The sequence below is a fragment of the Acartia tonsa genome, chromosome 8 (genome assembly GCF_053477335.1).
Source record: "Acartia tonsa isolate MP-2025a chromosome 8, ASM5347733v1, whole genome shotgun sequence".
NCBI classification, from domain to species: Eukaryota; Metazoa; Arthropoda; class Copepoda; order Calanoida; family Acartiidae; genus Acartia; species Acartia tonsa.
In genome coordinates this window covers 23421027-23443608 of record NC_137267.1, presented here as the reverse complement: position 1 = coordinate 23443608, position 22582 = coordinate 23421027, and the positions used below count along the sequence as shown (strand labels likewise).

The 22582-nt window shown below is 34.0% G+C and overlaps 1 protein-coding gene across 11 annotated transcripts in view; it reads left to right on the top strand.

The window, feature by feature from the left end:
- Positions 1–22582, top strand: part of LOC145326276 (fibronectin type-III domain-containing protein 3A-like) — an 83322-nt gene that overhangs the window by 57288 nt on the left and 3452 nt on the right. For all 11 annotated transcript variants that reach the window (XR_013881817.1, XR_013881815.1, XR_013881818.1 and 8 more), the window contains exons 11-27: positions 10–148; positions 752–837; positions 1151–1250; positions 1759–1829; positions 3955–4132; positions 4644–4735; positions 6534–6636; positions 7655–7836; positions 8577–8697; positions 9747–9932; positions 16711–16893; positions 17456–17545; positions 17987–18334; positions 18650–19225; positions 19786–19983; positions 20509–20746; positions 21100–21297. Coding sequence is in view for 2 of the 11 variants with exons in the window: in XM_080169491.1 (XP_080025617.1) it covers positions 10–148; positions 752–837; positions 1151–1250; positions 1759–1829; positions 3955–4132; positions 4644–4735; positions 6534–6636; positions 7655–7836; positions 8577–8697; positions 9747–9932; positions 16711–16893; positions 17456–17545; positions 17987–18334; positions 18650–19225; positions 19786–19983; positions 20509–20746; positions 21100–21293 (3085 nt within the window). In the remaining 9 variants the exon portion in view is untranslated. The remainder of the gene's footprint in view (positions 1–9; positions 149–751; positions 838–1150; positions 1251–1758; positions 1830–3954; positions 4133–4643; positions 4736–6533; positions 6637–7654; positions 7837–8576; positions 8698–9746; positions 9933–16710; positions 16894–17455; positions 17546–17986; positions 18335–18649; positions 19226–19785; positions 19984–20508; positions 20747–21099; positions 21298–22582) is intronic.

Below are 22582 nucleotides of genomic sequence, written 5' to 3'. Positions count from 1 at the left end.
TATTTCCAGTGATAAGGGTAAGGACGGGAAGTACCGGAGCATCTACAACGGAGACTCTGTGAACTGTGAGCTACAGCTGACAGACCTCCGACCCAACACAGAGTATCATGTCAGAGTCCAAGCTAATCTCAAGTCAAGAAACCTTAAGGTATAGTTTTGTTTTTAGATGCAGGGTGGAGACCAGGGGCGTCCTTGCTTTTTTATTTAATGGAGGGTAAAATTTTTTAAGGGGGGGTAATTTGTTTTTTTTTGGGGGGGGGGGTAATTTAATAATGTAAAAAGGGATTTTTTATTTTTGGGGAGGGGGTAAATACCCCCTTAATGGTTGGGGGTGGCTATGGCACCCCCAAGGTAGAGGTAAATTTTAAATGGAGGGGGTAAATTGAAAAAAAAATTGGGGGTGCCTACTTCTACCCCAAATTCGTTTGGGGAGGGTAATCACCCCTTTACCCCTCCCCCCCCCCCTTGGACATTGAGACATTGGGTGTTAGATTATTCTTGTACCCAAAGCTTATTAAACAAGTTATCTAATGCGCTGGCTTAACAACTAAGTATTTTTATTAAATCTTGATTGGTTGGTGTAAACAGACAAAGTCCGAAAGTTTATAAACAATAATTTTTACTTACAGATGGGTTAATTTTGGGGGATTTAGTTCAATTTATCATATATTATCTAACTCCTTAAAATACCTGGCTTCGTTAGACACATTTTTTAACCAAATAATATTTTTCTTAACAACGTTGCTTTTAGGGAGGTACAAGTGATACAGTATCATTTTTAACCCAATGTACAGTTCCGGACCAACCCCAGCCACCCAAGCTCACACAAAGGAGTAGGTAAGACTGGTTTTCAGTGGCACAGCTACTCATTAACTATAGATTGACCCACATACACTCTTCTATCATGAAAATATAATATTTTTTTAATATTGTAAGATTGTTTTCTCTTTAAAAAAATTATTAATTTGCTGAATGAAATGCTGATTAGGATTCAAAATTATTTGGTTTCAACAGGGAGAAAATGGACGATTCCTATTCCCCACTTTCATTGTCCTATCTCTGATACCCCATATTTATTGGCCAATTTCATTAACGGGTGTAATAATCTAAAATTTTGAATTGATTAAAATTCAAATATAATTTTTTTTAGGAGCGCTTTATACCTTCGGTGGAACGCCCCCTCTGACAATGGGAAGCATATCCTACACTACACACTCGAGAGTGATGAGGGCAAAGGAGACAACTTCAAGGTAGGATGTCATTGTCCATTGTCATATTCCTGTATCCATAAGTTATTATCAAGAAAAAAACATATGCGCGTTACTAAATTGGTACATTCGCCTTGATTTAAAAAAAACAATGATAAGATTTAACCAAACCATTCATTAGTTGGTAAATACCTCAACCTGATGCTTTCACTTAAATAGGCCCCGCCCCCCCACTTCCCTCTTTTTTTAATGAATTTAAATTAAGGGGTGCATTGTTAGTTTTTTCTTGTGTCAAACCCATGCAGGGTTTGTACCTATGGTGGTACTCCTTATCAAATATAACCCAACCTGACCTAAACTAAAAACTACCTCTCCATTTATTTGAATTTATTAATCTTTAGGGCACTTTAAGGAAAATGAATATTCGCACTAATCCTATTGTCCAGGGTGTCGTAGTTATGTACAAAGAGATATAAAGGTGTTCAATTTGTCCTTAAAACCTTGATTACGAGATATCTAATCGTAATTTAATTTATATATTTTTAATAAGGTTGTGTACGAGGGTAGGACCAGACAGTGCAATGTTAACAGGCTTCAGCCATCTACAATTTACAGATTTAGGTAATATTTTATATTCTCATATTATGTGCTTTGTTTTTTTTTGAGATTTTTTTAGGAAGTCAGTATTAAAAGCATTTAACTTTTATAACCGGACATTCTAAAGTTTAGAGCAGTGCAGAAGGTGGGTGTCAACACCCCTCATTAATTTGAAATTGTGTATGCCTGCTTTTTCCTTTTTCAACGTCTAATGGTTTCACACGAACACTTTGTTGATTTCTGTGAATTCCACTAGTTCAGAGTTGTTGTCCTACCAAAAATCATTTGTGATTATTTTGTTTATTATTATGTTTAGAAACTATAAGAAAAGGCAACATTTCTGATGATCTTTCAACTATTTCTCTATTCTAAGGAGAAAATATTGTTATAAAACAGTGATCTTCTGATTTATATAGTCTAAAACTTTTTTTATAGAAAAAGTTGCATGTCGTTGCTGCGTTATGTAGACGAATTTTTGCTTTTATAAATAAAAACCTAAATTTTGTGAATTAAGTTTTATCTAAATTATCTTATTATATAAAGAATTAAGGTTTATTGTCCGTTTCGATAATTATTGAACTGATGGAGTTCTCTATTTTATGAAAGCTTCTTCTGTATGGTTTTAGGCTATTTAATTCTTATATCTAGGTTTGGGTTTAGGCTATTTTTCCACTCTCATAACACCTTAGACTACATAGGTCCTAGATGCTAGGAGTGCCAGGAATAAGGTATAACCAACAAGCAAAATAAATCTAAAAAAATATTTGGGGGGCAAATGGAGAGGTCGTCAATTTTACGATATGTTGCCCCCCAACGACAGCTGAAAAACACGTATAGGTTTCGTGATTTTCTTCCGAATTAATTTCGTTATTGGTATGAGCTGTAGGAGTGCAGCTGCTAGTTTTTGAAATAAAGCGATGAATATAAGTTAAAGGAATTGTTTTGAAATTATTATTTAAAGAATTTTCTAAATAATATTATTCAAAATATTTCCATAATAGATTTGCAAAATATTAAAAAAGCGTTAAAGAGAATATTAAGTTTATCAATATTATATAGCTTTATATTTAAAAAATCCGCCGAAAATTAAAAATAGTTTTTTTATTAGATCAGGAGAAAATTCCTAAACATTGTTTTACTAATACTTTTTAAATTGCCTCAAAAGAAATGACTTAAAAAGAACATTTTTTTTAAGAAAAAAAATCCATAAAATCAAGTAATGGGAGTACCTAGCTCTTTAGTATTTCAAAACTTCCTAACCGCGTTTTATTTAAGATTTAAAGAAATTTGTTTGAAAACTAGATCATATAGAGTAGCGAGTGTTTAGGGAAGCCTCATTTAGTTCCCAGGATGATTTTAAGATAGTTTATTTCTTATTTAGTGTCTTTAGGTGGTTTTAGGCTATTTTTTCACTTATAGCTCCTTCCCCCTTGTAATTTAGAGAATTTGGTTGTAGTGGCGATGCCACTAGTATATAATGATTATACCAACTGGTATTATACGAGTAAAAAATGGTAAAAAAATCTCTCCACCCGCCCCTCCCCCCTTCAATGCATTCTTTAAACCATGCATTGTAAAAACTAATTTTAATTAAATCTTTCAGTGAAATATATTTCCATTCATTATTTTTCAACCTACGTCTTTTAAACTTTTACATTATTTTATAATGTTAAAAAATAAAATATATACGTTGGTATTTTTTATAAGTTTTTATAATGCAATTTATTGATAAACTTTGCCAATTTATAAGGTATAGCAGCTGTCATTGTTATAAATCCTTCAAAATGTAATTATTTTATTTCATTTTCAAGTAGGTATAGGAGCTTAAAGGAATTTAATTTTTTTATAATCCAAATGAAATATATTTTTATATAAAAATAAAACTGTCTTGTTCCAATACAAAGCTTTCTTTAAATTGCTTTCATTCGATCTAAATGATAAAAATTTCATTTTTTTGTGTTGAATACCTTTACATTTCTAAAAATATCCATAAACCTATTTTTAAATAACAATAAAACAACCCTTCTCGAATTTGTCTACGAATGTTCTTGTCATTGATTCTAGTGTAATGTGTATTTGTTCACCTTTAAATAAGAAAATTTCAATACTCATATCCTAAATATTGTTATTTTTAGTGTCTTTTGTTTAGGTTAATGGCGGTGAACGAATTGGGTAACTCTCCGTACAGTGAAATGATCAACTACGCGACCCAGGGAAGCCCACCCTCACAGCCCCAACCACCCAAGTTGGGCGAGGTGACCGACTCGTCGATCCACCTGCTCTGGTCGAAGCGCCCTTGCGACGATGAGTTTACCCTTCAGATGGAGGTAAGTCTTTTCTAGTTTCATTAAGATTTTAAACATAAGAAAAAATTGTTATTTTGAAAATATGAATATTGTAAAGCAAATCCATTGGTGTATCGTCAAACGCCTTTCTTAGGTCTAGAATGTATTTTTTAGTTTAGTAAGATTTACTTGAGGAATAATTAGATCCCTTATTCTCATCCTATGCCATTTTTAAAACTTTGATAACAACAATTAACAATTTGTTGTGTTGACTATCACGTCGTATAGGGATTAGTTCCTCCATAGAAAGTCCGAAAGCTTTGCGCAAGAACGTCCAGGGAGGAGTAATAACATCCCCCCCATTCCCCACACCTAAAAAAATAAGAAAAAAATTGTTGGTGCTGAGGGAATTCTTAAAATATTATTAGTTTTTACCCCCCCCCCCCCCCTCCTCCTCAAAAAAAGAAGGCTTTGACGTTCTAACTCCATCTATTTTTGTTACATCTTAATTATGACAGATGACCTACTTGAATTAATCCTGATGTCGTTTTAGGATCCTGATACCGGCTTTGGTTTCCTGGCCCAGTATCATGGAACAGATACAGAGTACACAGTCAAAGAGCTAGGTCAAAACACAAGCTACAGGTGAGTTGAAACCCTTTAATTGCACGACTTTAGTTTTGCAGTCCCTAATTGTCCATGTTAATGTGTTACCATTTTACCGTCTCTATTATGACGCATTTTGGCACTGACGTAAACCCGACAACATTCATGGCAGGATCTATTAGGTATCGTTTGTTTTTGGCCAATGTTATGATGAAAGCAGAGTCTATGATTCATTGAGTCATTAATTGACAACATTAACCATTAAAGACAAAACAAGGACAATGTTAAATATGTCCACATTTGGCGCAGCCATAACAGGCTAACATTATTTTGAGTAGGTAAAAAGGAACTTACTGTGTTTTTCCGCATGAGAAATTTTGAATTGTCGCAGTTACTTTTTGCATTAATTGACGTTTCACCGTCAGAAATACAAATATACACAATTTATATGGTAGCTTTGCTGCTAAAAATCCGGTAAATGCGCTGACACCGTGTAAACCTCTCTTAATGTCATTGTTCACTTGTAGAGTATTCATTCATTACCATAGAACAAAATATTTTGGTAGAATCGGAGATGGATGAGAGTAGCTTTTTTATAGCTTAAATTTGTTGGGATAAAGTTATCCTACCACCACAGGGGAAATTTTGTTTAGTTTAATTGGAGTTTCTCTTATTAAATATTAAAATTGGAAAATTTATCTTGTATTTAAAACTCTTTCGAAAAAATATCTATTTCTCTTTACATTTCATTGTATATTCTACATTTTTCTATGAATGTACAAGTTATATATAGAAAATGAATGGTTATTACGTAAACACAGAGAAAAACCTCGCTTCAAGTTGCACCCGTAGTAAGAGAAAAAAAAGTTCACCTACAAAACAGTAAAACAATAATGAGAGTAAAATAGCTTAACCTAGCATTCATAAAGGGAAAAGAACACTATTTGTATGACCAAAATAGTACAAAACATATTATCTGCAACATTGTACAAAAGTATGCATGTACAATTGTACTTGCCGCTCTTTGGAGAATTATTTTGCAATTTTACAAAAACACTTTTTTTTTGGGGGGGGGGGGGGAATTTAATGTTATTGGGAGGCATGAATGGGGCAAACTTATAGTGGGAGATTGATAAGTAAAGAAATATTTTAACTTTGTTAATATTGAAGGATAAAAATAGATTGGAATTATTGAGAAATACATGCAAGAACATACACACACACACAATAAAAAAAACATGCACAGGATTATTAGAGAACTCTAAGATTGGGTCATATTCGTTTAAGGAATCTCAATCTTAAAAGTATGAAAGTTAAGGTAAAAAAAACTTAATGTCTAAAAATAAAGTATTATTTCTTCCTTAGTTGGATAAATTTTAACTTGATATTCATCAAATATGCCTTGGGACGTTTAAATAAAGATCGGTTATTTCTTTGGTCCCATATTAAAATTGGCATAAACTAGGGGAGAATTTTTAGAAGAAGTTAGTTAATAGCTATTTATCACACAGTATTATTGACAGCTTTTCGCGTATGGTAAAACAAAAAATTATAGAATTGATTCCAATTGTGTTGGCCCCGCAACCCTGAGCCAAGCAAACTGGTTTTAATTTTATGATTTTTATTTTATTTTTCGTGGAACACTTTCTTTAATATGAGACTAAACATCGTTTTCAGTGGGGCTTAGAACCGGTTTTATTCCAGCGAAAATGAAGAATAGGATTCATAGCCTTACTGAAAAATTCTTATATAAATATTTCTATTGTATCTCTGCTTAAATATTATAATTACTTACATTCGTTAAAAATGATAATTCAACAATTTGTATTATATTCAGGTTCAAGTTACGAGCTCATAACGAGATGGGAGCCTCGGCGTATTCCCAACACGTGTCATATTCAACTAAACCTGGTATACCCGACCCCCCAAATAAACCACAGGTATGCTAGCAGGTTGTTTGGATCAGGTGCAGTTCACGGTAAAATGTTTCTAGGATCGATAATCTCCAAATTATAGTAACCTATGCCAAACGGCTTAAAGTGCATGATCTACCTGCACATTGTTATACGCTGCCTTTAAATAACTTATTAATAACCTTATAAAAGATTTACTTTTTACTTAGTAACAAATTTTTATTATAACTTTCATAAAGATAATAATTTATACAGTTTACTTAACTTTAATCAAACAAATTTCTATACTTACGCACTTTATGCAGTGCACCTACTACAAAAATATGTCCGCTATATTAAGAAAATTGCTTTACTGGGAAGTTTTGTTAGGCAAAGTTATATCTTAATTCAAGAAGTATTACAGTAAATTTTCTTAAAAGTTATTAGTTTATTGTTGCTGCACTTCTTGTGGATATAATTGTCCCATTTTAATGTTTGCATTATTTTGATTATTTACATAAATCAATGAATTAGATGTTATTGTAAACAAATTGACATTGTATTATTACTTTTATCTTTAATATATTACGTAGTCGAAAAAAAAGATATTTTACCTAAAGAAACACTACTTAGGCTCAATTTATGTGCCTTGCAATAACACAACTTGGAGGGGCAATTTGCTCTGATTAGACATAATTACGGAATTGATGACCCACCCTTTAAAAACATATAAGTTTGGGTTGGGGGCAATACTTGTTTTCTTCTGGTGATTTATTCCTGAAACTGGTGGTTTTATCAGGGATTAAAAGGGATAAGACAATGGCCGATAAATTGATGTAAAGCCCCAATGATGACACACAAAATTACCCCTACTGTAGATTAAAATTAGTGGTTGAAAATTTTTAACACTAACTTGATAAACCAACCAATTAGAATTCAGTAAAAGTCCCCAAAGTTGATAAGGCAACGAATAAGAAAACATTATTTTAAAACCTAAGGGACTGGTTTAATAAACAGCTCATTGTCCCCTCTCTCTGTGCTGTTTTATAATCTCAATTTTGTCCAGGTGAAGGGTAAAGTGCGCGCCACTAGCTGCAAGGTGATTTGGAATCCGCCGGAATTTGATGGCGGCAGCCCGATCACCAGCTACGAGCTGGAGATGGACGGCGGTGCCGGCTGGCAGAATGTCTACCGCGGTCCCGCCACAGAGTTTCTGTTTGATGAACTACAGCCGGGAACAACCTACAGGTATGATTGTAAGAGTAGTGGTAATGCCTGGAAAAGTGTAATGGTTCTATTGAGAACTTAATGGCATGGGTTTGCAATCAAATCGTTTGTTGTCTGATGAGTGTATCTGTTCTTAGTTCTAGCATTTTGTGTTTGGACATTTTCATCCTTGTCTTTATAAAACTTCCAATTAAAAAAAGTCCCCCAAATGATTGCAAATCCTCGTGTCCTTATCTTACAGATAATTTGTTAGAAAAAAAGTAATTGCACTTTCCTACGGCTCAGGTGTCCGGCCAATTAGCTAATTTACTTTTATTTCTATTTCATTAGCAGGAAAAAAATATTTTTATATTCTATTTCTCCTGAACGTTTGAGACTTGCAACACTAAAAAAAAATTTTATTATTGAAAATGTTCAAATCAAACCTTTTAACTAATATTAGGTCAGAAAACAACCAACTTGCATTCAATTTATGCGCAAGTCTAAATTTGGAGTTTAAAATTTTAAAAAGGGTCAAAACACATCTTTCATTAACACAAATTTTGTATCTATCAAATTATAGATCGGGAAATAAGAGGGAGGGTTAGTTTTTCGTTTGTTTTTTATTACTTAGGTAAGGTTAGGTTAAATTCCTCCGCAGGGATTGGAACTTAGTCAATGGGAAAAAATACCCAATTTCCTTCATTAAATTTCATCAGTGCTCGATAGGCACTCTAAGGGAAAGCACCGATTATCTTAATAAAAAATGTTTATTTTGTCAGGGTGCGTGTGTGCAGTGTATCAGCTGGTGGCATTGGTGAATATTCAGAAACCTGTTTTGTCAACACAGATCCTGTTGTACCTGGACCTCCCAGCCCACCACAACTGGTGGAAAAACCAAAGGTAGGCTTCCCGGATTTCATGGTGACAATATATAGCTAAAGTTGCAGTTTAAAGCCAAATTATTTTTACCTACTACATATTTTTCCTATATCTTTATTTTGTTCATCTTAGCTTTATATTATCAAAAGAGGGTAATGACAATAGTGTTTAAATAAATCTACAACCACATCTTCCTCGAAAAATTTACAAATCACTAAATCAAGAATAGCTAACATTTGAATGGGGGGCATGATTTATTTAGATATTGTTATTCTCTTGCCCTTATCTCAATCATACCTAGAAAGGTTTTCTGTTTTAAAACCTAGTTTTTTTTTGGGGGGGGGGGGGGATATTTTTGTTTATAATTATTGCAGGGTACATTTTTTTCATCCCTTGTCGCATCCCCTTCTAATTCAAAAATATTTTATGAATATGTTTAAATTATTTGCATACTAAAAATTAAATGTTTGCAACATAAGAAATAATGTAAATATCAGATGACATACAAATGCAAACATGTAATAATCGATAAAATCGCTCATGGCGGTCGTGGATCCCCCATAACCCCCTAATCTTTAATATTTTTAAATAAAATTGTTTAGCATCAAAAAAGCAAAAGATTCAAACGACAGTAAATTTTCTTCGATACGAATATTTTAGATTAAAAAATATATTTCAAACTAGGGGCATCTACAATAATATTTCAGTGAATTTTGCAACAAATGGCTATTTTTGCGAAGTTGTAAAAATTAATTTATTAAATTTCTTATTGTTATCTAATGTGTTTAAGTTTAATAATAGTTTGTATAGTAAAATTTTTATCTTTTTGAAATTTTAGGTGTAGATGAAATAAGTAGAATTACCATTTCCAATCTCCATTTTATACCTGTGGAATAAGAAGGTTTTTTATCATCCAATTTACCAAAATTTTACTTTCTTTAAACTAAATCACTTTTAAGAGGAGTAAATATAGATATTTTTACATTTAAACTTTGTGCCATTACAAGTGCACATTTTGGTTTTGTGGCTATGTAATGTGAATAAAAAATATAAAGAAATTTTGTTTCTAGAACAAATTGGTTGGGACAGCGCTGGCGTTGGTGTGGGATCCCCCCGCCTACGACGGGGGCGCAATCATCACTGAGTACGAGATCGACATGACGGCGCCTGACAACATGACCAGGACCGTTTACAAGGGCAGGGAGACAGAGTGTGTTGTAGCCAGTCTTCTCCCCGGCAGGCCCTATCTGTTCCAGGTAAGGTTTTTAGTCGGATTGTGATGTGCTATGTACCAGGGGGACAAGGGGCTGTTTATTACACTGGTCCCCAAAATTTTGGCTTAATAACTTTGAGGACTTCAGTGAATTTTGATTGGTTGGTTCATTCATTTGAGTGTTCTAACGTTTCAACCAATAATGTAAACAGGGATGAGATACAGTCCCAGAAAGTGAATGAATCTTTTCAATATGGGATTCCTTCTCAATAGTGGATTAAAGAAGATACCTGCTATACTAAGAATGAGCATCAGTTAGCAATTTGGGTTTTATATTCCATTTTTACGGCCAAAACATTCTTGCTCTATATAGTCTTATTCCATCTCCATACGTGAGAAAAACTTATGGATAGAAGATGTTCTTGTTTGTAAAATGCATTTTAAATATGTTGTGTGATAGAAAGAAGCCATAACATCAACATCTTCATATTCAGAGTTTGTTTAAAACTGCCATATAAAAAAAAAACTCTTTATCTACCTATTTAATGGAACTGAAGAAATTAAGTATTTCCTTTAATCCATTGTCATACGATCACTTAAAATAAAGAGGTGTTACAAACTTACTAAATTCAAGAATGCTTATTTTTCTACTTTTTTTTTAATAAACACCACAGTCAGTGGCGTGCGAACCGAAGGGGGCATTTGGGGCAATCGCCCCCCCCTAGCGACCAAAACGCCCCCCCCTGCCCCCCCCTAGCGACCGCCCCCCCTGCCCCCCCCCCCTAAATGTTAAAAAATGCCCCATTTTGCCCCCCCCTGGTCAACAAAAATGCCCCTTTTTGCCCCCTACTCTACAAAAAGCAAAACTATCCCAGTTTCCAAAAAAAGATCAAGAAATACTCCACAAAAAAAATTTTGGCGCTTCGCGCCAACCAGACAGTTACAATTCATTTAACCTTACCAAATTTTTTAATTAGTGTAGAAATTAGGTTATAATTTTTCACTGAACATGCATAACAAACCAGGTTAAAGGAAGTATTTTATTTTGTATAATATAAACTTTTTACCAAAGTAATTTTGTACATCCCCAATGATGATACACAAAATTACCCCTTATATAGATTACAATTAGTGGATGAAATGTATGGAAACTCGACTTAATTAACCAACCAATCAAAATTCCATTAAAGTCCCCAAAGTTGTTGAGCCAACGAATAAGAAAAATTTATATGAAATATTGGGGACTAGTGTAATAAATAGCCCAAAAACCCCTCCCTCCCTGCATATTTGAAGAAAAAAATTTGTGCTTCGCGCCCTTCCAAATGGTTTCTGCTATGAAATATTGGGGACTAGTGTAATAAATAGCCCAAAACCCCTCCCTCCCTGCATATTTGAAGAAAAAAATTTGCGCTTCGCGCCCTTCCAAATGGTTTCTGCTATGAAATATTGGGGACTAGTGTAATAAATAGTCCAAAAACCCTTCCCTCCCTGCATATTTGAAGAAAAAAATTTGCGCTTCGCGCCCTTCCAAATGGTTTCTGCTATGAAATATTGGGGACTAGTGTAATAAATAGCCCAAAAACCCCTCCCTCCCTGCATATTTGAAGAAAAAAATTTGCGCTTCGCGCCCTTTCAAATGGTTTCTGCTATGAAATATTGGGGACTAGTGTAATAAATAGCCCAAAACCCCTCCCTCCCTGCATATTTGAAGAAAAAAATTTGCGCTTCGCGCCCTAAGTGCTTTGCTACTTAAAGATATTGTCATCCTTGTCAAACAATAAAGAAATATTTAATATCATTTTTTCATATTAGGTTAATTTTTGGTAAATTTTTTCCAAAATGAGTGTTTTTATCTCACCCCCCCCCCCCCCAAATTTTTTTTAATGGGGTTATTCATCCTTCCTGCTGAGATTTTTTAACATCCCCTTCCACCCATTAAAAATGTTTTGTGGTGGAGGGGGGGGGGGGGGGGGAGGTTAATTTATCTTCTGTACTATTTTTTCGAAGATGCTTTCTAGCTCCCTTCCCTTCAGTCATTACAGGGTGGGGAGAAGGGATGGGGGAGAAGAGATGGGGGGGAAAGAGATGGGGGGGGGAAGAGGTGGGGGATATAAATGGGAAATAGGGATGGGGGAAGGGATGGGGAAGAAGGGATAAGGACTAGGAGGCCCATAATCAAATAATCACACCCCTTAAAACGCCCTTATTTAAAATTAGTATATATAATCAAAATGCCCCCCCCTAAAGCAAAGTGCCCCCCCGGGGCACTTTGATTTAGGGGGGGGCAAAATTTTACAAAATCTTCAAAATGCCCCCCCCTAGACAAAGTGCTTCGCACGCCACTGACCACAGTACAAGATTCTTATTTATTAGAAAACCGAATTCTAATTGATTTGGTTGAATTTATATTTGAATATATAGAAAATTCAGTAATAAAGGGAGTACGCATTATAAACCATTATCAAATTATGTTGTTGTTGTTGTTGTTAGCCATCAGGAGCTAGATTCTTCATACAATATATCAAGGAATTCCGCACATTTTTTGGGCTTCGTCCATAGATTGATGGGGGTTAACCTAGTAGGTTTCGTCGGGCAGTTAAAAACATGTAAAATTATGTAAAATTAGGTCTCGGAAACCTCTGAACTCATTTTTATAGCTTTGAGGGGGGGGGGGCATGGAAGTCGAAGATTAAGGGTAAAGGGGTGGTGTTTAGTTTTACCCCCTCTCAAGCTTTCAAACTACTCATTTTACCCCCATCAAAATGTTTTAAAATTCATCTGATTACCCCTCCCCCCTCAAATCTATATTTTACTCCCCTTGAAATAAAAAACTTGGACGTCTCATATGGGGGGGGGGGTGACCCATCAGGTAGAACAGACAAGTAACAGGATTCCCTGAAAAACCTACTTTATTCCACTTAAATCCTATATTGTATGTGTAAAATTATCAGCATAAAAAATGTTAGTTCTTTCCCCCCCTGTATTCTCTGATATAAACCACATATAACAACATTTCTTTGCAAAACCTTACCTGACCTTTACCTATATAATGTAGATTGCATATGCTATTGGGAATATGTTATCCAAAGAAAATTTATTTTGCCTCTAGGTTTTCTATTAGTCAAATTGGCAGTTTTTTTATTGTATATTTTTATGTATGTAAAACCGGCTTTTATAGAATACCACCTACTGTTGATGCATTCATTTATCTCGGTCATTTTTTACTGGCGGAAAGTTCTAGGCAAGCTAATTTTTCTTTTGTTGCAATAGCTCTCCCTAACTGCATATGCTGACAATATTGAAATTTAGTCGATCAGTAGTAAAAAATAACAGAAACAATAAAAATAATTTTAATATTACTAAGATGTCAAAAATATTATTTTCTAAAATTGAAATCTTGCTTAGAGAAATGGATATTGATTAAAATCTGAGATTTTTTTTTCATGAACCTCACCAATAACCAGACTTAGGTTGGGCAAAAGGTCCCGTGAGATTATCTCAAACCGTTTGGGCGTGGCGGGCCGAAAACCGCGAAAAAATGACCGAAAAAATGGCCGGCTTGCCATATCACCTAAAAAATTCATAAAAAAAACACGTTTTCGTTTTGGCCCACGGATAATAACTTTTTTCATACAAGAGATAATGCCACGGGACTTACATAAAGTATAAATATAAAAATAATCTTGATAACTTGATAGAATGAAGTCTTATATATTTTTATTAAAATGGAAAAAAAAGAGTTAATAATAATAAAGAATAATAGAGAACAATTCATGAAAATTATTCTCATTATATCAAAATCTTATGACGTATTCCAAGTTAAGAGCTAATGAAGGAAAGGATAATTATGTCTATAAGTAGCGCAGCAATTACAAAATGTTATTTAAAAGAATCATACATGAAGTATGTTATTGTTAAGGCTATTATGATAGTAAGATTTTATGTTTGTGGCAGATGTTGTCAATAAATCACTGAATAAGATAATGAAATTAGTTTGTTATGCCTTTTTTGTTTTTACTTCTTGTAACAATTCAAATCATTTAATCTAAAAGGAAGTTATATCCACTTATTATTTCCCTTTTTACGAACAGACGAACAATGGCTGTAAAAAAGGTGCGCTGTCAAACAAAAAGAAACATCATTTCTAAATATAAATCTCTCTCTTACCTACCAAGTAATATCAAATCAGCATAAAAAGAAGTTAATTTTTTTTTAAGAACTGACAATTTCTTGATTAATATAGTCACGATAATACAGAATTTTTTTCTTGCTGTACTTTTATTCAGAGTGAAGTTACTCTATAAATCCAAACGTCTGTCTGTTTTTGAAAGAAATCATGATTTTCTCGGCTGCTATTAAAGATAATATAAACTTTAATGTGAACATCCACATGATTATTAAGACTCTAGTCTATACTTCCATCTGTCTGTCTGTTATGCTGATAATAGGAATTTTAAGGGCGATTTTGTGATTTTCTCTTCTTCCTTTAAGAATTTAGTTAAGAATAAAAAAATATTTTTTTCTAGCCGTGTAATTGTCTATTATTGATTTAGTAAATGTATTTTATATGTATGAGCTTTGCTACTTTTATTTGCATCCTTGTTACTTTGAAAAAGTGCATTATCATATATGCGTTTTTAGGCAAGAATGACTTTACCTCAAAAGCGCAGCTGGACATTTCACAAAACAAATTTCTTTTTAAGCAAGAGGATTTTATTCGTACATTTTTCATTTATAGGGTTGAAGATTTCTTTTCCCACTTTGGTCAAAATTACCCATATGATAGAAATAAATCCTTTAGCACTTTTTTTTGTAGGAAATATCAGATAAGAAAATGAACGGTATTAGATATAATTCTCCAATTATAATAAACAAAAATACCCCTACGTATTTCATTATTGGTGCAAAAGTTTGGACACTGATTGTTTGTCTTTGGGGAACTTTGAGAAGCAGGATTATTTAGTCCTATGCCCCCCCCCCCTCCCCCTGTTTAAATACACACAATTACTAATCATTTGTTTACATCTTCCAAAAATTTCCAAAGCAGGATATGATAATGTAAATTGTAAAAGTACAATGATGATATTTTTAAACCTTGCCAATAAAATTAAGTGTCGAATATCAAAATCATGATGTGCATTTTTTTCCGCAGATAATTCCTTGCGCATAGTGTTATATATGTAATAATGATTACAACATTAGAGTAAAACAATAGTGGGAGAAAGGGTTATATAACTGTATGTCTCCTTCCTGAGGACCCTGTGCCGACTGTCAAATGCGTCCTGAAAAAAAAACACACAATAGCGTTGAGAAGTCGCTACAAAAAAGCAGAAAACAATTTGCTAGCAGACGAAAAAAAGTGGGATCCAGGTAGTTTTCTGGATAAACATCTATATTAATAGATTTATTATTACAACATCCAAGAGCACCAAATATAATGGTTAGACCCATGGACTAAGTCATAGAAAGAAAGAAATGCACATACATAGATGTCTATCATAAATAGCAGCTAAGAAAACAGAGTAAATATATAGGAGTAATTAAAGGAAAACAAAAAAATTTGCGTAAATGTATGCAACCCATCAAAATCATATCTTTAATTATCAACTGTTATTTGATATTCAAATATTTTATATTTATAATCAATAATAATTAAAACGTAAGAGAAAAAATTTATTGTTTTTACTTTTTATTGAAATACGGATGCGGAAATATGATCTTGATTCTATAGGATGTGCTAAAATAATAGGGATTCAGGGAAATTTCAATTGATTCAAAATTATTTCTTTGGTTTATAAAAAAAAATAAGTGAAAAAGTTTGGGAAATGCTATTTTGTATTTTAATGTCCTCTTTAAATCTTCCCCATTTGTTCTTTTATGTGCAAACTTTCTGTCTCTGGTAGCTTGAAAATGTCACAATTATTCAATGATAATCAGGGATCTTAAGGGATAAGACAATGGCCTATAATTTGATGTTCAAACCCAATGATGAAACTTAAAATTACCCCTTCTGTAGATTTTTATTAGTGGTTGAAACGTTTGAACACTCAACTTAATAATCAACCAATCAAAATGCATTAAAGTCTCCAAAGTTTTTAAGCCCAAATATAAGAAACGGATATTATAAAACTTTGGAGACTAGTGTAATAAACGGTCCATTGTCCCCTCTTTCTCTGAATAATAATATAGAAAATTGTTAAATACGTTTACTTGAAATAAAAGAAGCTTATAAGCCCACTCAAATTCTTTTTATATGTCTTTTTCTAATGAAATTTTTAAAAATGTCACGTCCACACAATTTTTTAGATGTATTATTATTATTTGAATAGTTTCTAAAATTAATTGTCAGTATTGCTTATAAAGTTATAATGCCAATGTGAGGATCTGATAAATATGCACCTTACTGTTTTCTTTCAATTGGTATTAATTACTAGGTAGAAGTTCATTGAGTTGTTGGTCATATAGTTTTATCGCATTACTGTACAATCCTTATACTAAAGTAACAGGATGTTTTCTGTGTGTCTGTACCGAAGTATCTCGCTAACCGATGAACCGATCGGGTTTTCTTAACAGGGTAGATTCTCATAGGTCCCGGGAAGGTTTTTAACTATTTTGGGGGAGGGTACCACCACCCTCCCAAGAGAAATTTTAAAAATCGGGCCTTTCATAACAATTAAAAAAATTGGATTCATTAAACCGTTAATGTCCTAACCCTTGCGGGGATTCCTAGCCCTTATTTAACCGAACATGAACAAAATAAGCATAAAACTTTGTTTGTAATCCACTTTCCCTTGGTTACTTATTTTTTTTCGTTCTTTTAGGTACGCGCGTACAACCGTGCAGGCAAGGGTGTTTGGTCGCAGCCCCTGGAAACCATATCTGGTGCTGGACCCCCCGACAAGCCCCGGGAGCCAAAGGCCGTGGTGAAGTCCGGGACTTTGGTGAGCATCTCCTGGGACCAACCCATCAACAATGGTGCCATTATCACTGGTTACTTGTTACAGGTACAAATAATTTATCGCAACCTCCTGAGTTAGTTTGTAGAATGGATTTATTATTACTCAGATCTTACAATATTATTTTGTTTTCTACTAAAGCGTACTTTGTAGCTGTCTAAAATAACGATCTCCCCAATCCCTCCCTTCTACTGGATTAACGAATTGACCAATGAATGATACGGAAAATTTTAACCTAAATTGAAGAAAATGTATCCACTGTCATAATATCCATGTATCTTTACATCCAAGTATACATACAACATAGTTATTAGATATGTCTTGGTTAGGTTAAATTATGTTTTTGACTTATCAAGGTAGATTATAACCATAATTATAATACCCACGTTTCAGTTAAAATTCTTGGACGGCAAGTTATACAATATACATTATACACAGGTTCTGATCATAAGAGTTTAGCTTCCTAATTGTAATAATAAGTGCATCGGATAGTAATTCCTATTAGAATTAAGAGATCTTTATGGACTAGACAATGGGCTATAGATTAAACTAAAGTCCATTGTCCCCTCCATCTCTGTTTAAACTAAACTAATGGAGTTTATAATTTTAGATGGCATGTGTATGCGAGGGTTTAGCAGCGTCTACAACACTCTCCGCTGCAGATGAAGATTCTGACAGCGACTTCACTGATGAGGAGGAGGTAAAAATTTTACACTTTTTCTTATTTATAAAGGGTGTGCAGTGCATTCAAAGGGGATGTTCGTAGGTTTATTGATTTTAGATGTTTGGAAGGCAATAGTAGAAAAATGCTAGCTAACAGAATTTATTTTGGAATTGAACGAATTCAAAAGTAAATACAAGAAACATCATTAAATGATTTATTAAATTTGTTCTCTAAGGACTGTGATACTCTTGCCATAGACTGTGCAAAAAAGTAGTTTTTGTTTCCATTTATTAAGGGTAATACCTAGTACAGGAAGGAAACCTCTCCCCTCTTTAAAAGAAATCCCCCCTGGAAAAAGTAACAACCTACTCCCCCCCCCCCACAAACAAAAATAAATAAAATTATTAAGCAGAGAGTCGACCCCACCCTTCCCTCAAGTGCCCCTAGAGACATATTTCTAATTTTTAATATTTTTAGGAAAACGAAGATGAAGTAATTGAAGATGTATATGATGACGAGTCCTCGTACAGCGACCAATTCCAGGACGAAACAGAGGACGAGAGCGAGGCAGCTCCTGTCACCACCACAAAACCAACCAAGAAGAACAAAACCATCAACAGCGGCACCACTAACAAAGATGGCTCTAAAAAGATGAAAGTATCCTCATGTGCAGCGACTGAGCTCTGTGATAATGACTCTGCACAGCCCAGGGCTGAGAGTCCCGTGGTGGCGGAGGAGGATTTGTCCTGGAAGATGGTCTACTCTGGGGAGGAGAGGATGGTGGATGTGAGGGACATGGTCCCAGCATCTCAATATCAATTTAAGGTAAATTATTTCCATTAATAATTATAAGACAAGAAACATATTTTTGTGATTTCAACAGGGAGGTGTTGACATTTCTCCCCATTCGCAATCTTATGGATACAACATATAAAACAAGTTCAAACTTATAAATTTGAGTACAATAATATTACTGGGTAGTCATTATAATATTACTAGGTAGTCATGTATTGTTATTCTTTAAACTTATAATTGAGATGGAACTGAAAAAGCTATTTTTTCATACTTGAATTTAAGTCTTGAACATAAAAATTTGAGTTAGTATTTTGCATTTTTTTTTACATAAGATTGTTGTTTCAGGTCTGTGCAATGAATTCCGCCGGGAGTTCCCCGTACTCCTGCGCAATATCCGTGTCAACGCCAGCCACCACGCCCTCCGCACCCCACACACTTATCACCAACACCCACATCAACACATCTACATGCATAGCTTTCAAATGGAAGAAGCCGTCGGCCAACGGTGAGCCCATCACTGGCTACCGGATAGAATGGACCGAACGGGAGTCGACGAAGAATTCAACACCCTCTCCGACCCCCTCTGAGCTTTTTGTGACGCGGCGTTGCGCACGCCTCGAAAATCTGAAGCCAGACACAACCTACAACATCCGCGTTCAGGCGGTCAACGCCAAAGGACGCGGGTCGTTTTCGACGGTCCTGAAGGCGGCGACGAAACCGTTACCGCCGGCGCCACCACGTCTGGACTGTGTCAGTGCAAGTCATAATACGTTGAAGCTTAAGTGGGGCGAGGGAAGCAGTAAAAATTTATTATCCGGGACTAGTTACGTACTGGAGACTGAGAACTTAGGGAATACATGGCACAGCGTGTACTCGGGGATAGCTGTCTCATTCAAGCACACCAAGCTGGCAGAAAATCAGGTAGGAACTTTTCTAATATTTTCAGGGACTAAGAAATGTGATTCAGACAAACAATTCTAAGTGGAAATTTCCCCAAAACGATTTCCCTCTTCGTTCCCACTTCCCTTCAGCTACATCAAAAAAAGTTTTACGTCAACTCTAAGTTAACATAATATCTATTTTTCGGTAATTTCAAATGGAATAATTGGTTGAATCACAGCCCCTAATACTATTACTCTGCTTCTAATGGACATAATCATGTTTTTTTCATTCTTTAAAATACAAAATCCATATTTGTTCACATTATATTCTTGTGTTAAATTTGCGTCATTTGATATGTAACATGACGTAGAGAAATAACAAGAGAAATAAGAACATCCTGGATTTAGAGTTGTTTCAACAAAACAACTAACCGTTTATTTTTCACAGGGAAAATCCGTGGAAAAAATCGTGGAAAATTCATAATGGAAATGTTAAAAATTAAATTTATTTATTCAAACATAGTTAAAAAATTTTTTCTTGTCATTTAATTTTATATGACCTTAATATAAATGTTGATTTTTACATTTTAATTGTTTTAGGAATATCGTTACCGAATCAGTGCCACAAGTGAGGCTGGTCAAGGGCCGCGCTCAGCTCCGGTCACCTTTAGGACCAGCTACGCACCTCCGCCGGCCTTGAAGTTGGCACCCAAGGTGAGCGCCGTGACGGAGAGCGGATGCCTGATCCAGTGGTCGGCCCTAAAGTCCTCTCAAAACCAAGACCAGCTACATTATAAGGTGAACATAAACTTTCATTTGCAAAGATTATTATGAAATATTAGTGATTAAAGCCAGAGAGGGAACTTGGACTAGAAATCATATTAATACACAAAGTTTTAAACTCACCCACCTATTAGTTGGCGTTAAAATTACAACGGAAAAAATGAATACTGCAAATTTGTAATAAAAAAAATTATTCAATGTAGGTGTACACTGTACATTAATGAATAAGAAAAATATTTTTATTAACTTTATTCATTTTATTGACATCATACCAGATAATATTTCAATTAAACACTTGTTTTCTTTAACTTTGATATTATTTAATTAAAAATTCATTAATTATAATATTAAAATTTTTGTGCAGTTTCTATCAAGAAATCTATTTCTTTCATGTAAATGATTTTTATAAAAAGGAAGGGTTGTCTATAGTGGAGTTCTCGTAAATCAAAATAAATTTCCAGAAATATATTTTGCATGGCACAAATGAATGAAATTTCAAGTACTTTTCTATGTAGAATAACTATCTATCTTTGTTTTTAGGTGCTTATATCCCGTGGCAAGGATTGCAACCCGACTAGCGACTCCACCTCCGAATACCAAGTAGCAGCCGACACACAGCTTCGACTTTCCACCCTCAACCCGCGGACAGAGTACACAGTTCGTGTGTGCACTGTGCGCAAGCTACCTGCCGGTGTCAAGCCGCTTGACGGACACGCCAGCCCGCAGTCAACGTTTGTTACGTTGGCAGGGGAATCAGAGTCTAAACATAATTCGTCAGGTATGAGTATTTTCTGACAAATTGAAATACTTCGGGTACGCTCCGATAGGATTCTAGGAGCACTTGAGGTTGGGCTGGGGAATCCACCTTCCTGCCCCCCATTTGCCATTTAAATTAGAATTAAAAAGTAAAAAGATTATTTATGGGGTCATTTTTTTAGGGGAGATTTATCTTGGGAGTAATAAACCTTTTAAGAAACCACAAGAAGCTCCATTGGAATGGAGCACCATATCGGTTTAGCGGTATAAGACAGACGAGGCAACTATAAACTATAAATACAAGTTTGATGATGAATTATATTTAATCCTTTCATATAACATGAAAAAGCTTATATACTTTATTTTTATTTTCAGGAAAGAACCACAAAGAGTCAAACATGGAGGAGCACCGATTGAGCGGGTCAGCGAGCAGCCGGGGCAGTACAAACAGTACAGACTGGTCAGACAAGAAGTATGCAGCAGTCATCCTGTCCGGTTTCACGCTGTTCGCCATTTTTGTGGCCATGATCATCCAACAGCTTATCTCATATGGAGCTATCAGCTCGTAATTAGGTAAATCCCTTTTTGACTTGACATTTTGAACCATTAACCCTATAACCTAAGTAAAAAATATATAGTTTGGAGGGTTTAAGTTTTTAAAAAGCTATTTAAGATTTTTTTATATGCTAAAAAGTCCTTAATTAATTTTTAGGTTCAATATAATTTTTCCTTGAACAAAAAAATCAGCACCCCATCTTAAAACTATGGGTACTTTACCTAAATCTTCATTTGTCCAAATATTTAAAACAAAATATTAATCTGATAAAGAGATGTACATCAACTTATCCTCTATTGTTTTATCCCTTTATATCCCACTTTGTAATATGCCACTTGTTATAGACAAAAAAATGTGCAGCTATTCAAACGCAATACATTTTGTTTTTCAAATCTTCATTGTCCCTATCAAGGCATTCATTGCGTAGAATCCTTTCTTTTAAACAAGGATAATTATGTTCATAAGTAGCGCAGCAATATCAAGCAAACATCAATTTTGAATATTCGTCATAAAAAATTATACATATTTTTGGGAAGTTATTTTAAATCATAATTGACAAATTAAGTTAGGACTTAAAAATCTTTTTTTGTTGACTGTCACACCAACGGACCTAGTTATAAAGTAAGCCGCGCTATTAAAAATTGATCATAGAAAAACAAAAAAATATGTTTAGGAAAACATGTTATGGCAAAAAAATGTATCATCTCATAAAATGCTTGAAAATTCTCCCACTTTCATTATTACCAATTTTTTTTATAAAAATTGTAAAAAAATTAAATAAGTAAAATACTTTTTTTTATCAATACAAGTGTTTTTATATTGATTTTTAACATTTATAGACATTTTGATTGAAAAAGGTTGCGCTACAATTTAAACATATAATTAAATCTTCAAACTTGAGTTTTTTTGTCGAATAATTGGATATCTAGGGATCTAAATGGATAAGACAATGGACTAGAAATTTATGTACGTGGTAAGATTTAATTTGAGTCCTCAAAGGTTTAAGGCAATAAATGGAAGAACGATGTCCACTCCCCTTACTCCCTGCAAATATGTCATTTAAATCCACTACGATACTTATTCCCTAACTCCTGGCTTAATAGAGATAAAAAATGAATGATATTTTATTTAATCATGAATGCAATTTTATTTTAATTATGAATGAACATTTTCAAGAAATATTTCAATAGAAATATAAATTTTTAATAATTGTATAAACTTAATAATTTTAATTGTTCAATTTAACGTATTTGTATTTTGTTGATCTTTATTAATTTTTAAAAATTTACATTAACTATTTTT